This window comes from Cimex lectularius, unplaced genomic scaffold (genome assembly GCF_000648675.2).
Source record: "Cimex lectularius strain Harlan isolate CLEC.00 unplaced genomic scaffold, Clec_2.1 scaffold47, whole genome shotgun sequence".
Lineage (NCBI taxonomy): Eukaryota > Metazoa > Arthropoda > Insecta > Hemiptera > Cimicidae > Cimex > Cimex lectularius.
The window spans coordinates 1,128,885-1,147,076 of NW_019392686.1; the positions used below are offsets into that span (position 1 = coordinate 1,128,885).

The 18,192-nt window shown below is 33.5% G+C and overlaps 3 protein-coding genes and 1 long non-coding RNA gene across 7 annotated transcripts; 2 read left to right on the forward strand and 2 right to left on the reverse strand.

Annotated features, from left to right (window-relative positions):
• Window positions 1-46: 46 nt before the first annotated feature.
• On the forward strand, window positions 47-3,938 carry LOC106661113 (proteasomal ATPase-associated factor 1-like). Of its 3 annotated transcripts, none has more exons than XM_014384303.2 (6): window positions 47-279; window positions 2,518-2,755; window positions 2,811-2,903; window positions 2,963-3,168; window positions 3,238-3,377; window positions 3,430-3,938. In XM_014384303.2, the coding sequence occupies exons 1-6, from the start codon at window positions 173-175 to the stop codon at window positions 3,915-3,917; spliced, it is 1,272 nt and encodes a 423-aa protein (XP_014239789.1). In that variant the 5' UTR covers window positions 47-172; the 3' UTR covers window positions 3,918-3,938. The 3 variants fall into 3 exon arrangements, with proteins under 3 accessions (XP_014239789.1, XP_014239790.1, XP_014239791.1); XM_014384304.2 differs by having other exon boundaries at window positions 3,238-3,242; XM_014384305.2 differs by having other exon boundaries at window positions 2,963-3,160; window positions 3,238-3,242; window positions 3,430-3,515.
• Window positions 2,945-5,603, reverse strand: LOC112126523. The gene is made up of 3 exons (XR_002910022.1): window positions 5,170-5,603; window positions 3,094-3,203; window positions 2,945-3,033 (listed from the first exon to the last, which is right to left on the reverse strand). It is a non-coding gene; the product is annotated as an uncharacterized LOC112126523 (long non-coding RNA).
• LOC106661112 lies at window positions 4,255-11,247 on the forward strand. Of its 2 annotated transcripts, XM_014384302.2 has the most exons (23): window positions 4,260-4,768; window positions 5,610-5,803; window positions 5,863-6,069; window positions 6,124-6,282; window positions 6,348-6,487; window positions 6,552-6,696; window positions 6,756-6,937; window positions 7,203-7,371; window positions 7,429-7,579; window positions 7,638-7,813; window positions 7,875-8,092; window positions 8,150-8,360; window positions 8,429-8,660; window positions 8,726-8,930; window positions 8,987-9,153; window positions 9,275-9,372; window positions 9,435-9,568; window positions 9,626-9,743; window positions 9,804-10,244; window positions 10,311-10,431; window positions 10,487-10,635; window positions 10,692-10,834; window positions 10,890-11,247. In XM_014384302.2, the coding sequence occupies exons 1-23, from the start codon at window positions 4,750-4,752 to the stop codon at window positions 11,089-11,091; spliced, it is 3,981 nt and encodes a 1,326-aa protein (XP_014239788.1). In that variant the 5' UTR covers window positions 4,260-4,749; the 3' UTR covers window positions 11,092-11,247. The 2 variants fall into 2 exon arrangements, with proteins under 2 accessions (XP_014239787.1, XP_014239788.1); XM_014384301.2 differs by having other exon boundaries at window positions 4,255-4,768; window positions 9,435-9,743.
• Window positions 11,248-12,147: 900 nt separating this feature from the next.
• Window positions 12,148-18,177, reverse strand: LOC106661118 (dehydrodolichyl diphosphate synthase complex subunit DHDDS). The gene is made up of 6 exons (XM_014384325.2): window positions 17,988-18,177; window positions 13,464-13,627; window positions 13,245-13,406; window positions 13,035-13,183; window positions 12,795-12,979; window positions 12,148-12,424 (listed from the first exon to the last, which is right to left on the reverse strand). The coding sequence occupies exons 2-6, from the start codon at window positions 13,622-13,624 to the stop codon at window positions 12,209-12,211; spliced, it is 873 nt and encodes a 290-aa protein (XP_014239811.1). The 5' UTR covers window positions 13,625-13,627; window positions 17,988-18,177; the 3' UTR covers window positions 12,148-12,208.
• Window positions 18,178-18,192: the final 15 nt, after the last annotated feature.

The window sequence follows — 18,192 nt, forward strand, 5'->3', positions numbered from 1 at the left end:
GAATATTGGCTCCTTTTTGCTCTGGCAAAACTGAAGTTGAACCTTGATGAAACCTCTTAGGGTCTAAAAAAATAAATACAAAGTTTCAACTCATCCCCCTGCAATGTCTGTTTATCAGTGAAACAAAAAAAATCAACCCTCTGCTGCGTTTTTTCTAAAATTTCCAATTAATATGACCTACCCTCTAATGATCACTATGAGCGATTCAGACAGGGAAGCGGGTACGATAGACAAAAATTGTCTTATTTCACTACAGAGCGATTGGAATTTGGCTTTAAAGTAAGTAAAACCATGTGTATTGAGTTGTCAAAAACGATGACACTGTTTAAAATGAAGATTTGATTTTTATGCAATGATAACTTTACAGTAAGAAGTAATTTATGAAGTTGTCGACCAAACGTGAAGACAATTTCTTACAGTTTTACCCTTAAACGAGGTAGTTCCTTTAAATAAGAGGCGAAAACCTTTCAGCAACTCTGTCTCTTAGAAAAATTCTGCTTGGCCATGTGCACGATGCTATGTAGATAAAGCTGAGGTTTAAAAATAACTAGCTTTATGCAAACGTCTTCAGGTCAATGATACCTACAGGTGAGCTCTTCAGTCGGGACCAAAAAAATTAATTATCAAAAAGATGGTCTGTCTGAGTATAAAAGAGACATGGGAACTACATCAACTGCTGCCCTAAACCCTGTCACATCTAACGTACATTCAGATATATGTTTAGGGTTCAGCTCCTCGTGATGTTTCTGACAAACCCACCCTGCTTGCATATGCAAATAACATATATTCAGACATTCATTCATTTAGTCTGGGAGAAGTAAGGTAAATCACATATAAGCTCATACAAGGCCAAACAATTAAAACTTAAAATGGAAGTTTGAAAATATGCAGTGGTTTATATGCCCATGGACATCATGACTCCCTGACTATATGGCACAAAGACAAAAATTTAGGGTTGATGTGCCATTTTCTTTTGGAAAATTGGCCATGATTTTAGCTTGAAATAGGGCTTTTTGCCAAAGAGATTTAGGTATAAGGCTGGAAATAGGCAGAAATATTTCATTCTACACTGATAACCAAATGCTGCTCAAAAGACTACTGAGATAAAATACACAGTGTGGCATTGTCTGAGTGCACTCGGTGAATAGAAATTAAGAACCTATTATCTCTTATCTCCCAGGGCACGCAAATCCACAAGTTAGCAAAGACACTGACAACTAGCAGGGTTGGTTCGTCAGCAACATTGCCAGGAGCTGAACCCTAAAAAAGGTGGGTGACTGAATTGAGTTAAAGACCTGCAGCTGGAGTACAGTGACAGGTAAAAGACATCGTAAAACCTGCTTTTGCAAAGTTGGAGATTTAAGACTATTAAATATTTTTTTTACTCAAAGAGTTTATGAAAATACCAAATTGCAATAAATATTCTATGTAGGTCTACCAAGAACTGAAAGAGAAAGCCACAATACATATTATTTGGTACTGTGATTGACTAATAAGAAGCTCTACTCATGAGGAATGAAAAGCTCAGTCCATCAATCATAACTGTGAAGCGAGGAGAATAAAATAAACCTGAAGTTAGATAGTGATCAACAATATAGCTAGTTCTGTTTGATAGTTGCAGGACAAAAGACTCTTCAATCAATAAGTCTACAATAAAAAATCTTCCATTCGCATATTTCTGTGTTTGGATCTGGGCCATTCATTAACTTTAAGTTATGCTTTCTGCTGGCGTTTAAATGCCTTACCAGAACCAAAGCCAATTATTAAATAGAAGTTTCTATTGAATAGATCGATCAGTGGGCTAAGGTTGTATAATGGTACCAAATTGTTAGAATATTTTCTTTGCTGAATTTACAGCAATAAAATTATTGCTTTTATAATCATCATTGTTTCAAATGGATTGCATTGAGATAATTTGCACAATAAGCAACCACTCAGTTATTCTTGCTGTCATGTGTATACAGTTAGAATGTTGAATTTTGAAATATTTTTGGTAAGTTTTGAATGGTTGCTAATGTTGTTGGCTTGGGAACTTCTATTTTGAATTGAGGACCAAATTAGTCCTGAGATTTTCATTAATATTTCTCATATACATTATTGGACTTCGTGGTTGCCACGATTGGTAGTACAGCTTACATGGAATAGTACAGAAACTATTATTCTTAGATTTTTTTTAAAGAAAGTATATTAACCTTCGGGGTACCGAGTTTTTAGAAAAAAGTCCATTTTGTAAGTATGTTGAGTCAAGCAGGGCTGCTGGATTTGAACTTGGGATCGTTACCTTACGGTGATAATAGAAGAAGGGTTTGAATTGTAATTTCTGCTTAAAGCATGACTTTCATGTTGCTGCTATACATGCTGCAATATCAGGATATGTATATACATGTAGAAAGGAGCAAAATTGCATTTATAAAAGAAAACATCATTAATACCACAATTGTATTTATGTCATTAGTACGCAATGCTATCAATTTTTATATATATTTGGTTTTGTCTCAATTACATGTTTTTTATTAGAAACATTGGCGAGGAAGTGTGGGTAACTTGGAAATCAGAAGGGAACCCGACACTCCATGGTACGATTAAAAGGATCAACGATTCTAGTGACTGCCACACTTCAATCGGAACCAGCAATGGTTTTAAAGTGGTTCATTTGAAGGGAAATATGATTCAAGTAGGGCACTGCATGTCCAGCCGCTCAACAATATTTGTAGCGCCTTCGCAGTATGTCACGTCGGTGCACGAAAAAAAAAGTGTAAGTGTATGACTGACTTAGCTGAAATATTTACTTACAATTTTAATTGTTGCAGATCAGTTCTGTTGCTGTGAATGCTGATGGTTTAGTGGTTTCTGCAATAGGCGAGAAAATGGTAGTCTGGGATACAAAAACAGAAGAAAAGAACGTGAGTAGTTTATACATTTAATTATTTACTCTTGACTTTACTAATCTTATGTTGTTCAGCTCCTTTTAGAGGGCCACTTGGCGGATATTTACAAGTGTAAATATTTTCCATCCGGAAAAGTTATAATTTCCTGTGGAAGTGATATGCTGTTAAAAATTTGGTGCCCGTTCACAGGAAGGTGTGCTGTTACCCTGTCTGGTCATAAACTAGCTGTGACTGACATTGATTTTATCAGTCGTGGGAAAAACATTGTATCAGTAAGCAAGTGAGACTTAGCCGTCATGAATCAAGTCCGATAAACTAAAACAAAACAATAATAAATATGTTTTAACAGAGACGGTACGGTAAAACTGTGGAATTGTGGTGATGGCTCATGTATTGCGGATGTTGCCCAGGCTTCATCAGTGATTAATTGCTGTGAAGTTATACAATCACCCCCTGAATTGAAATTAAACGAACCTCCAAATTACTTACGTAAGATAACATATAAATACAGTTTTTGAAATAACTTAGATTTTTTTTTTAGATGAAAAAGAAGTTCTCACAGAGGGAAAAGTCGTTTTATTTGGCTGTGAAGATGGCACGGTGAGTTGCTCAGCAGTGAAAAGCCGTTCAAGGATCAACACATGGAGATTTGACAGCCCCGTTAATTGCCTGACATACGTAGGGGGCAACAAATTTGTCATCGGATGCCAGAATGGAACTATTGCTATGTTTAAGCTTTCATCCCAAAGCACTACGCCACTGAGGAGTTGGAAAGAATCGCACAGTGCTGTGTTGTCTCTGTTGAATTTTAAAGATACCGGATTCATAGCTTCAAGAGCGGATGGAACCGTATCTTTCTCATTTATCAACAGCACATCTGTAGCGATTTCTCTTACGGGATCAAATTTTGATCCAGTTAACTGCCTAGCATTCGATGGCAACAATGTATATACATGCTGCAGGGATAGCTTTGTTAGAAAGTACTCAGTTGCAAAGATTATTGATGATGTTGCTCATAATATACTATAAATATATTCTGTAATTTTTACACTTCTTTTGCTTCAATCCATTCATAGTTTTTACTAATTAATTAAGATTTATAGATTAAATTAATATATATTTTCTATCTTGTACCTTTACAAATTTATGGTTTTGTTAAGGGTTGAGTGATATCTTAAAATTTAAAAACACGATAATGAATTTTTTTTCGATGAATTTTTCATTTCTGGCAGGAAAAAAAATGAGAAATAGCTATGACCATACTCAAAACTAGTAATGTTAATATATTATAAAGGAAAGTGTTTATAAACGTTTAATGGTTAAATTATCTCGTCAAACAGTTATTGATATTGACGTCAATTCTTTGAAATACTGTTCTTGAAACTATAAGAAAAACAAACAGATTGAATACTAAAATGTTATCTGCTACTGGAGCAGATACCAAAAACTATCCTGATCATTTAACAATTGGAACGTTCCTCCTTATTGTCAGGCTCGATTGTATTTTAATTAAACGGAATTGAATTGACATGGCAAGCGATATTTGATCGGGATTTATGTATAATTCTACCTCTGTGATTTTTTCCCACCAATTCAAATTGAATTCGGGATCTTGAAAGGGGGCTTTAGTAAATGTTGATTAAAGCGTTAGATAACTATTTAAAAGATAACCTAGGGTCAAGGGTGTCTGCCCTGATATTTGGATGAATGATTCACTTGTAATAAGACCGTTTAGTGTAAAGTTGTCAGGCATTAAGTGAAAAGTGGTTAAAATATAGTGTCTGTGGGGAGTTTTAAAGAGAGGCGCTAAGGATCGAAAGAAAAATTATGCTAAACTTTTTATGAAATTACAAGAGAAGAAATGAAGCTTCTTCCGATTGGTAAGTGATATTAAGAAACGATGAGACGTCACACTATATTTTGCATTACTGAATCAGATTATATAAAATGTACAAGAAACTCGTAGAATAAAAAAAATTACATTTATTAACTAATGCAAAAACAAACATCTTTAGTGAAAATCTAAAGAAAAAGAGATAATTTCATTTAAAAAAAGTACTTTGCCCAAAGTTTATATGTATGTGTTGTTAAAACATTATTTGATATTATGAAACTAAGTTTTTTGGGCCAACAAATATTTTGCAAGAAATTAGACATACTTAAAAATTTCACATGTTTTAACAAACACTAACCATATTTGGAAATAATTAACAAGTATTATATTTAAACAACAATGAAATTGCTTTTTTATTAATAAATAACTAAAGATAATAATACAAACGGTGCGTTAGAGCAAGAAGTTCCAAATAGAAAGAAAATACCATTAACCATTGTATGAATTTAGAAATGATGTCATTGTTATGTAACGGGAGAATTTTTTACAGTTTCACACCACGCTTCTCTTACCACTAAGATTATTGTATTTATAATATTTTTAAATATTATAAAAGAAATAGAAAAATATAAGTGTTGATTTCTTTATGATATTTGGCGTTTTATTCTGCTTGAAAGGCTGTGGTTTTCTCCAAATAAACCAGTTTCATCATTTCTATCTTCTTTTTATATCTAAATCACATTTTCCTTGCCTTTGCATTTAAACTGTATTATTTCAAAAGTAAATTACATAAGAATGATAAACCTCGGGTAATGTTATATTAGATCATTACAACAAATGGTACAGTTTAAATGGTCGGCGTAAAACGAAGAACGTTTATATTTCAGGTGTTTTAAGCTGTTGTCTGATAGTAGTCCTTGGTCAGAGAAATTCACTTTTTCCTGAAAACAAGAAGCTCTCTTACTTTTGGGAATCAGGAATCTGGTCGGGCATTATTTTGCCATCAACATTAATATCAAGTTGGGCACTTAATGCTACCGTTGAGGTTCAACAAGTCGATGCGAACAGGACGCAGTTTAAAGTATGCGGTTTTATTATTTAGCATTATAGCACAGACTTGTCAAAACAATATTCTCTCAGATTTCAGGAATCAAATCAGACCATGAATTTCTAGATGTAACATCTTTAGAACTGCCATTTTATGGCACGTATGTTTCTGGAAACCTTGAGGCTTTAGAAGTCACTCAAGGTGATGAACTATGGTCGGTTAATATGAAAAGAGCTTTACTGTCTCTTTTCCAAGTAAGACTGAGTGCTTTGAATACACCCGTACTCATTGAAAAAGAGGTGAGGATTTTAAAATAATTTCAATGATACAACTTGTAATAAACTGTATTCTAGGTTGGCCTGTATGGAAAGTGCAATGTAGAGTATTCGTTCAGTAAAATTAATTCCGAAACTGTCAAAATAAGAAAGAGTATAGATTTTGACTCATGTGAAAATTATCCGTTTGTAAACCAAGCGAACTGTCCTTTAATGGGATGTCCGAGCAGTTATCAGGTAGTTCCTAAGCTAGGCCCACTTCAAACAAATTGAACAATAAATTAAATTATCAATTTTTATAGAAAATGGTAGTTTCACATAGTGAAAGAGACTACTTGGTGACACCACAGCAAGATGTCTTTATTCAAAATATTTCATCGATTGGAAGAATATTGGTTCAGCCTTATGAATCCAGTGCAGAGGCTCATTATGCCAAAATGAGGTAAATTAAATTCACTTATAAATGCACAAACGAGAAAGTATTAAAAAAAAATCGTTGATATTAGTCAATCGATTACAATTCAATCAGTAACCAATCGGGTTGAATCCACATTGCCTGAATTGAAAAGTGTGAACCTTGAGTATGAAATTCCTGAATTGGATCCTACCAACGGTAAAGAACCTCATAACAGGACCGAGTTAGTGTTAGAGGTATTGAAACTATAAGCTAACCAACTGACATAACCCTAATGGTTTTTAATAAAATATAGATATATAATCTGCTCGGTGAGCTGGGCGACAGTCTATCTAGCTGGGAGGTTGGCGTAAAAGGCCTGGACAATCAGACATCGTTCTATATTCTCGACCTCATGTGGTGGCTACAGATGGAAGATTGGGAACAACTATACAACAGCGTTTCAGTAGGAACAAGCTATCGCCAAGAGACGATACAGTGAGCCTTATTAACATTAGATTCATATTACTTTTTGTATATACTTTGAATAATTCACTTATAACTATATTTTAATAATTTTGTGTTTCAATAGCTAATTACAATGTTCAGTAAATTTATCTCATTAGTTATTTTACTTTAAACATCAATAAGGGTAAAAAAAATTGGTGAATAATGATTAAAATTTGCAACCTGAGAAATTCAACAATATTTAAGTAAATTTGATAAAATAAGCCAATTAAATTTATTTTTCAACATCTTGCAGGCATTTATTTTGGGATTTAGTCCCTCATGTAGGATCAGAACCAGCGGTTTTGTTCATAATCGATTTGGTCAAGACTTCTAGGATCAAAGGATTCTCAGCTGGTAGACTGTTAGTCAGTTTTCCATTTTATCTTAAAGTTGATTCTGAAGAATTCCTCACAAAATGCGAAGTAATAATTTTGGAAATATTTTCAAATAAAAACACTTAAATAAACTAATTTTCACAGGATTTATTGAGGCTGCACAATTCAATAGCAGATGATGTGAGAAATTCAGCAATCCTTACATTCGCCTCGATAATCAACAAGATTTGTCAGACCAATTGCAAACAGGACACCTTTGACAGATATGCAAAATATTATCTCGACAAATTTACAAGTAGATAAATAAACATAATAAACCTATTGAATTAATTGTTTAATTATTCGGTGTTTAGGTAGCACAACATATGAACAAAAAATGTTGTACCTACAAGGATTGAACAACATTGAACTCGGCCATGTTCTGGATTTCCTAACTCCAGTAATAACTGGCAAAGAAAGCTCAGATAATAATATAAGATTCATAGCAGTTTGGACCACGTTACAAAGCATAAACACAAACCCTAGCAAAGTAATCGATCAAAGGAAAAATAAAGCAATACAATTACACAATAAACAATTTATTCTTTCAGGTATATGACGTTTATTGGCCTGTGTTTAGCAATAAATCAGAAACTCTTGAATTAAGGGCAGCAGCCCTTACGCTTTTGCTAATGTCAAACCCTTCGACATCGAGATTTTTGTCAATTTATTGGTTTATGCAGGGCGAGACTTGTGAACAGTTGTACAATTTTTACTACACTTCAATACAATCACTTGCTGTTACTAATTTCCCGTGCTATGCTAAAATGTAAGTATGTTGTTAATAAAGTTACCATTAAGTTGTTAAACACTTAATTAATCTTAGAGCAAGGGAAGCAAAGAAGATCTCCCGATTTGTCCCAGCAAAATCACGAATCTGGGCGACAGGCAATTATATTTTAGATTATGAAGATCCCGAAAGAGCCAATGGAGGCTTGTTGCAGACCTTGTTGATAGCAAGTGAACAGACAGGACTTCCAAATGTCTTTATATTTCTTGTTGAACAACATTCTTTGGGCCATTCAAGAAGTTACTTAGTAAATACAAATCAAATCAAAAAGATACACTTCACTTTTTTTTATATTCTAACTTTGATTTTCTGCAGCTGCATTTAAAAGTTGGAGGTCTGGCATCAGAACTTTGCAACGAATTTGATAAAATTTCTAAGAGCAATTATGGAGGGGATAAAATCTCAAAAGTACTTCAAATCCTGAACAACATGAATGTCCCGCTTAAAAAGGCTGAGGATCTCCACTTAGAAGTCATTTTAAAAGTAGATAGAAGAACAGTTTTCTCACGGCACTTGAACAAAACAACTTTTACATCTTGGACAGAGAGTAAATTATTTTTAATTTGCGATATTGTGTTAATTTAAATGTTTTATTTATTTATTTTTCAACAGCTACAAAGAAATTGAGTTCACTTTATTTTGAATTCAGTATCAACTATCAAAATCTCAATTTCCCAACTATCATAACAAAAACAATCGCCTCTGACATGGGAACACCGGCACTAATGCAAATTAGATCAGCAAGCTTGATGTCGGCAAGGGGCAGCGTCAGTCAGGAAAATGAAGGCAGGGCTAGAAATGCTGAAATCGATTTGAGGTACAAAATGGCGCAAATATAATAAAAACCTTTATTAAACTTTTTTTCTTTACCAGATATTCTTGGAACGGCGTTACAGGGCTGAAAATGTACAATCCGCTCAGCAATAAATGGCACGGTGCAGAAAGATGTAGGAATCTTCACATCCGTCTTCCTTTCGCTACACAGTTGATAATAGAGATTGCAAAATCGGTGTTCAAAGCTACGGCAGTTAGGCACAGAGGTAAAAGCACAAAAAAAAGTGATTTTTCTATTTTAAAAATACAGTAATTAACTGGTTTTTCATAAATCTTCGGTTAATGTTCTAGAATAATTATCTAAATTAAATTAATCGTTATTCACAGATTTTGTAACTGGTACAAGGTTGGGTCTGGTATGGCATGCTTCTTCGAGGCTGGTTACGAGAAAGCCTACTATAAAAATGTATCCAAATATCAGTGATGTAAGTGTTTGAAAAATTAAAGCAAACTGTGTGAGTTTTAATTCGATTTTTTTTTTAAACAGGAGTGGACTCTGGATTCTGAGGACCTAGGTGCTAGGCTAGGGGCTAGTGTTTTTGACTGTCCACATCCTGATACTATCCCAGATGCTCTTAACTTACTTAAAAAAGCATTTTTAACTAATCATAAAAATTATAAGTATGTTTTTTCTTTTATTGTAAGCATGCTTCCTAAAATTGTTTCAAATTATTTTAGCATGGTGCCTGGAGGTGTTGTTCTTCTTGGTTTACTTTCCTTGAAACACCAACTTCACTTTCAGCCTCATGGGAACAATTGTGGTGTTATGTTATATTTCACACCTTTACTCACACAGGTATTAATTTAGTTTGAAATTTAACTTACAGCATGGTATCAATTGTTAAACACTTTTCAGGTGGAGCCAGTTTTAGAATCTAAAGGAAATATGCTGAAACTGTCGATTACGAGGAAGGACGGGATATTATGGGAGATTCAAGCTGGATCAAAGAGATTAAATGACGGGAATAAGGAATTTACATTTAAACTGTATAGAACTCCAAGCGTGAGTGTGACTGTGGGGCATATTTGGCGTGTCATACAACTAGAAGGGGCTTTTATCGTTCCATCGAGAATGTCTGGTGTATTCCATCCACCCGCCGCTCTGACAGGATACGCTTTCGTCTCATGGGGTGATGCAGCCCTTAGTCATTCTGACAAAGCATCGATGCTTGATCTAAAAATCGTACCAGGTCACAATGACACCGGAGGTGCTTTCTGTGAGGGTTACCACCCAAGGTGCTTACAAGCAAGTAGTGATCTTGCAGCAAGGCAAACCGCAACACTTCAATATACTAATGTATATATATTTAGTGTATTTTGTTGAACGGTTTAAAAAACAAAACAAAAAAACTTTAAATTACAGCTGCCGACTTGGCTTAAGATGGCTGCACACGCTCTCTTCCCTGAGCATGTTCAAACCGAAGGCACTCACACTCAAGTAACATTTGATTACCCTGTCGCACTTTTACCATGGAATACAAAAGGTAAAATGCAAGTCAAAAATATAGGAATTTGTAAACTTTTATTAATTTGTTTTAGGACTGTGTGCTCTCAATGATGAAACTGTTCTGACATTAGATAATGTGACAATGTCTATGTCCCTCCATTCTTGCTACTCACTCGCTATCGCTGATTGTTCAAAAAACACTAGTTTCGCTATTGAAATCAAAAAGTCTGAAAAATTCATAGTAAGTTGTTTGTATTTGGTCAAATACAAGTGTATACTTGGTTTATTCTTTTCCAGGGTGTTCGTGTTCATAGTGGTATCAACACAGTGGAACTTTTACAAAACATGAATGAAACAATTGTAATCAACGTCAATGACAATGAAGTGGAATATACCAAACCAGATTACCAGCTTGTTCACGATAAAAAAACAGAAATAAGGTATTTCATTTTTGCATATAATTTCTTCTCAAACATAACTTTTAAAACATTTTAGCATAAGAAGACGACCACAAGGAATTCTAGAAGTTGAACTGCATACAGGCGTCGTTCTACAACATTACAACACTACCGTTGTTATACTCGTACCAGCAGTGTTCCGAGGCTACACATGTGGCCTTTGTGGAAATTTCAACGGAGACACTTACAACGAACCGAGCATTCTTTACACAAACTGTGATGTTGATGGTAACATATAAAGAACTCGAGCAGAAAACTTTGTGATTTCATGACAAAGGAATTACACTTAATATTAATAAATGTTAAGTTCAATAATAAAATGAGTGTGTATATTATTTTGTAAATAGGTTAATTAAATGAACTTTAAATAGTGTCAATAAATATCCTTTTTCTAATGGCTCTTGTTTTGTGATACCTGAAGAAAAGTGATGTTTAAAAAACAAAACAAATATTATTTGCCTAATATTAAGTATTTAAGTAATACCTAAAACAAACATTGTAATAATTCGATATTGAAGGAAATATATAGAAAGGCTATAAGCATTCTGAGAAAGAAATTTTTCCCATAAAACAAACTGTTCAGTAGTGATAAAAAGTTCTTACTTTTTATTTTTATTGTGGTGTAAATCGTGAACTGGAGTTACCCCTGAACACTGCAGCTTGTACCGGTTATTGTACTCCTTCCTGGCTCCATTTTTGGGAGCTCACAATACATGTGTGAATTGAGTGCCAGAGTGCTAGTACTCTTCTGTCGAACCCACAATAGCTAGATCTACTAGCTGAGAGTCTGATGCCTTAACCATTTGGCTCCTGAAATCCCCTATAAACTTTCTTCGTAGTACCTGGATTTTTTTTAAAGGTGAAAACTGAAATACACAATCTTTCTTTATTAGTAGAGATATGATGCTCCTTCATTCACTTTTCTCCAGGAAGGTATATGATTATGATGTCCTACTTATGCATAAGAAAAAAAAAATTATGATCTAAAGCCACTAATATATATTTGATTAATAAGATGATGGGTAGAAAATAAAGGTATTTTCCACAATAGCCTGTTGTGGAAAACTCAATATATTATGTTGTTTCGCAAAATTAGGATGGACTCTATAAAAAAATCTGATTAATCAATATTATCTTTTTCTGAGAGATCAACCCACAATATACAGATGATGAGGAATAGTATTGAATAGACTGTGACCCTAATTGGATCCTCTCCCTCATCATAATAGAATCTTCTATTAAATTTTGCTAAAAAATACTTTAAAAGGTAGTTCTGATAAATAAAATGAGAGCTGTGAGAGCTGTTACAGTAGATAAAATATATTTTGGTCTTAAATTTACAGTGGTTAAAGATTGCTAAATTGGAACAATGCTGTTTTTTAACTGACCCAACTGGATCTTATTTAGGAACTGAGCTGCTTTTGGTGAGAAGTTTCCAGTCGGATGTAAATTATTCCTTAGCTCATCTAATTTCTCAGCGACACTCTGGTACTTGAATATCGCCCAGAGAAAATCCCATACCGAGAATTCAGGCCAAAGAACTCCAGTGAAATGAAGATAACTGCATGAGCTCTAAAACCAAATGATTTATGTAGTTTATGGTTTTGCGTGTATTAAATTAGTTTTTAAAAAGAACACTATTTATTACACAGCAATGCAATACAAAACTGGAATAACCAATTCCAATTAGGGATGGTTAGGGAATCTTCGGTCTATACTTGATGAGAGTCCGGATAGGATTAAATTAAAAATATTAATTTTAGCAAAGGATTGGGGATGTAACGAAGGAGGGGGTTTGTTGGAAGTGAACACATCCAGGTGTGATAAGAGAGGAATGTGAAGGGTTGCAACAAAAAAGGGTCGAGTGAGTATGTAACATGTATTAATAATATAAAATTATTCAAATTTACCATATATGACTAAATTCTGATTAAAAGACTACCTGCCAAAGAAGAAAGTCACTTAGCCGTGTTTCCCCTGATGTTCTAATCACTAATTCAGGATGTGGTGAATCAGCGGTGTAGAGACATCGAGAAAGCAAACTAACATTCAGGTCTTCTTCATTTAAACTACCTTCATGCAAACCTCTTAGGGAAAGATTAACTGCATTCGTTATTTCATCTTGAGCTAAATTAGAAAAAAAAATTATAAAACATTATACAAACAGAAGAAAACTACTCACCTGAGTAGGAAAATGCAATGTTTAGAATTGTTTTATTATTGTTTTTAAACATATCTTCAGCCTCTGTCATCAGTTCAGTTATGTCTTGTGGAAGTAGACTTCTATTGCCTATGATCCGTATTTTCATGCCGTATTCGTTTATGACTTCCCTGAAATGACAGAATATATAAAATTTTATTTTAAACTTGCCTTAATTTTTTTTCTGATTACTTTTCTTCCAACAGTCGTTTCAACTTCTCTCTTGATAGATTCATAAGGTCATCAACTTCTTCTTTGGTCCTCTTGTAGTTCTCTATGCTGAATGCATAAACAGTAACCTCTTTCACACCGATATCGAGACACCACTGAAGCGTCTCTGACAATTTGTCAAACCTACACAGGGAAAAAAAATTAAGGGTCATATACAATTTGAAAATTTTCATTACAAACCCCTTCGAGTGGCCCTTGACTTTCTGAATATTGACTTTCTTTGCGAACCGCCTGTTTCCGTCCATTATGAAGGCGATGTGCTGTGGTATCCTGCCACATTTTAGGATACGCAGAAGTAAAAGGCTTGGCCATGAAAGTGAACTATCTCTAATCCAGGACATAATCTACCAAAAAAAATAAAAAATAAAAATTGATATTCAAATTAATTCAACCAAGATCTAACCATTTTTTTTTCTGTGTTAAAACATTAAAAATTATATAAAGTATAATTTACAACCAATTCTTGGACAGGATGTCAGGATGTATTTTATGTTTATATGCTATTGATTAACAATATCTCATACTAATTATTGTGGAAAGTCAAAACCAAAAACTAATAATGCTGATTTTTTATTTAAAGAAAAAAAAAACAATTGTAATAAAATGTGATCATCCTGACCTTTGTATTATCGTTGTACACTTTGCTCATATTCATTTTGGCTTTTTCCATCTTTAGTGAACGTATGATGGTACAAGTAACTGAATTTACAACCAGTTTTTGAAAGAATCTGCCTTTTTCTTTTACATGCATGTGCTAACCGAAATTATCAACAATACTGTTTGTGTTAATGATTATCTATTTTAATCTAGTTTGCCAGTCCTGCCTTTCACCTAGTCTGTCTAGTTCCTTCTTAGGTTTTTATAAAGGCCACTAGACACTGCAGACTAAAATTATCGGCTAATAGTATAATCAGATTAGGTTCAAACCACACATACTAGGTCATCTAAACTGTTTCCTTAGCTGTGCACTATATCCAATATAATAAAGCAATTTCTAGAAGTGTTGGAAGTCAAAGCTACAGTGAACTGCCTTGGTCCAGTGGAGCTACAAAAGTTTATGTTCAACTCTACAAATGCATGTACATTTCATACATACGTGTACAGAGTTGAACTTATCACTTCTTGCAGTCCGCTGGTAATTCCCGGTTCGTATTTTTACAATAAATCACTGACAGACTGCAAGAATAAATATCATATTTGCTGCAGTATTTTAACATGTAATATAAAGAGGTTTACAACCATAAATGCATTTACTTTATTTTATTTGTTCAGAATTTTTTGTTAGTATCAGCCTTAAATTTGAGTAATGGCTTCATAGTTTCGAGCGTTCTAGAAAGAAAACATACAATTCTCCATAATTAAAGCCTTTATCAGAACTCAACTTTAAATATAGCCAAAAGCAAGATAAAGAATTGTGTTTTCTTCCTGCATGCCTCATGCCAGATCCTTTTAAACCAATTTTATTTTGTTTTTTTATTTAAGAAAAAATAAATAAAATCAAGTAGTAAATAATAAAATATTTTTAAATTTCAGTTTTTGTGTGCAATGCTTTGCTTTTTTTCCCCCAAAGATTACATAAACTACAAACCCATCTAACCGAAATTGGTGGATTAAATTAGATTAAAGCAGAATAAAGGTTTTTAAAAAAAATATATTTTTGGGGTAAAAAGCTGAATCATCATTGCCTTTGGAGCTTATTTCGGTTGCCTGATGACTGGAACATCCAGCTATATTGACATCTTCAGTCATTATGGGATGTGGGTCTTCACCTCTTTGGATCATTTGCCAATCCACCTTTCAGATTTTTACCAGGCATTAAATGAGACTAGTTTATGTAATGTTTTTGTTAACACTTTTATTTCAATGGTCAGCATGATTAATTAAAAATACTTATTAAAAAGACAAATCAGCAATGTAGCTCAGGTCAGTTGAGTGATGACTGGAAGGTCTGCTACATTAACATCTTTACTCATCATAGGATGGATCTTTTTAATCTAATTTTCCAGTCCTGCCTTTGACTTGACTGTAATCTCATTGTAAGAGGACTGCAACAGCTTAATAAGCCTAGTAGGTAGGATGTCCAACTCGTATTTGCAATCCTGGGTATAAATCCCAGCAGAGCCAATGGTTTTTTTAACTGAAAGTAGTATGAAAAATGAATTGTAAAGTGATCTGATCCCTCATCCGAGACACCCAATGAGTAATGGACGTAAAGCACTTCTTTAAGATAGGAATTACTTTATTGTAATTCCATTGAAGGTTTTTGTAATATGGATTTTGCAGGCATGATTTTGATAAAAAACATAAGTCTCTTTGTCTTTTTCCCGTTTTAATTTTTTTTTAAATATTGAAATTAGTATGAAAAACATATAGTAAAGTGATTAACCCCTCGTCCATGACACCCAAGGGTAGTTGGACGTTAAACCTTCCTGTACGCCAGTAATTACTTTACTTCAATCCCATTGTAAGTTTTTGTAACATGCATTTTGCTGATATGATTTTGATAGATAAAACTGAAGCGCCTTTGTATTTTACATACTATACCCTAACAACAAATAGCAAATTTGCTGTAAAGTTATATTATAAAGAATTTTTCCAGGATCATCTCTAAGAATGAGTGTCTGATTTTGTTAATTATGATTGTGTACCTGAATTGTTTACTTCCCATCCAATTTGATTATTTTTGGAGGCTAAATGAGCTTTACCTAGCTTCTCTTTGTATGAATATTTCCAGTGGAGGCAGGTTGAGCATTTGTAGGGGTTGTTCTCATTGCCCCTGAGATACATAAGTTTGCTAATCTTTGTATGCTGCCTATTGTTTGTATAGCTATTTTCTGTTGAGCTTTTGGTCCACCAGATTAATGATGCATAGGTTATTTTTGGTCTTATTACTGCCGTGTATAGCCAATGAGCCATTTTTGGTTTTAATGCCCAATAATGCCTGAAACTTACTAATGCAATACTGTTGTGTATGTGTATGTGTATCACTGTACATAGCATAATTTTTGCTTGTTGTAAAATGTAAAATAATCTTTATAAATAAAACAGTTACTAACTGACAGACAACACACAGACCAAATCGCTGGATCTAAAGGTCTGAAATTTTGATAGTGCATTTCTATAATGACACGGAGGAAAGGACTTTTTGAAATTACACCCCTATGGGGATCATATGGACAATTTTTTACCTTGTATAGACTGAAGTGAACTGAAGAAGAGAAGAATTTGAGAAATGTGACATTTTCTTACAAACCCACCGAGCTCTCTGCATCACATTAGAAAGGTACATTAAAACAAAGTCCTGTGTGGAGAAGTCATGAGTAAATGCTAGTAATGAAGCTTAAAAGCTAGTAAAAAAATGAAAAAAAAATTTTTTTTTGGGCAGAGTTTTATTTTGTTATTGTGCTGAGTTGTGGAATCGTTCAACTCAGAGATTGAGCATTAAAATAAATGATATACATACTGATAATGTAGTGAGTTTTGCACTATTACATTAAATAATTGGAAAAAAATGCAATAAACAAAAATTTGGATTGTTTTAAAATGTTATAAATGATAGTGAGCCATGTTGGGGCAATACCTTGATTCAGTACGTCATTTATTTCTTTGCCTGTTTAATTTATTGCTTTTTTTTAAATTTTATTTTATTATTAATGCATGATAATTTTACTTAGTTTATTTGTTTTATTGTATTTTGCTTTATTCCTTTACCTATCTTTTTTTATTCATTTTCATTTTTTATATTTTTTTATTCTATTTTTTTTTAAATTAATTTATTTTATTGTATACACATTGTTTTTGTTATTTTGTCTATATATATATTTAGTATATGTTTTGCTTTTATTTTTCTTGTTTTTTATTTTGTTTATATTTCTTTGAATATGTTTGTATTTGTTAGTAATTCAAACATTTTATTTAGGCATGTTGACTCATTGCTAGGGATTTCTTTTAGGCTTTTTGGGAGGTGAAATACTTCTCTGGCGGTTTTTAAAAATTGACATTCAGTTAATATATGTTCTAAGTTAATAATATTGATATGTTGCATTGTGGAGGTGTTTCTCCGTTTATAAAGTGGCTACACGCGTCTATCTGGTGTGTCTGATCCGTAGTCTGGCCAGAGTTCTTGTCTGCTTTGTCAGAAAGACAAAGTCCAACACCTGACAATTTGTTGAAGTCACAAGGAGCGGTCTCACAACTTCAAAAAATTATGAAACAACCGGTCACTAAGAAACACACCTGACACAATCTTCGACGCTTGGTAGTTCATTGTCTATGATGTACCATGCTTGTCCCCAATCTATCCATATTTTATGTGATTCTGAATATCTCCCTATTATTTTGAATATGATTATTTATTTTGATATTTCAATTTTTGGATTTGTATGAGGATGTCCTTAATGGGTTTTATGGCCAATAATGCAGACAAAGAATCTCTACTTGAAGTAATTAATTATCGTTTTTATATTTCAATGTTCGGCTGTTCAGTCATGCTCGACATCATCGGTGCAATATCATGATGATGACGGGCTAGTAGTGTTGACAAGCTTCACGTATTCAAAAACAAGTTATAACAAGGAATAAACAAAAGTCCATATTAAAATGTTAAACGTTAGGTTGATTTAAATAAATCGCTTGTTTTGAATAATTTTCAACCACTTATTATTTTTTCCTGAATAAGAAAACTTGAAATGCTATGGTACTTACGGTGTTTTTGAAATTGAGCGGAGTCAGAGGATAGCGTAAGGGGTTTCTTGTGCACGATAAAAAAAGGCGATTTTCCCCTTGAGAATCCTTTCGGAAGAGGGTTGGAAAAACTATTTTATGCTTTATGGATTTTTATGGTCAGGGGAAATCCCGTTATCAGACATCCACCGAGATGAACCTGAACAGAGCCTTACCTCGAGTGTTA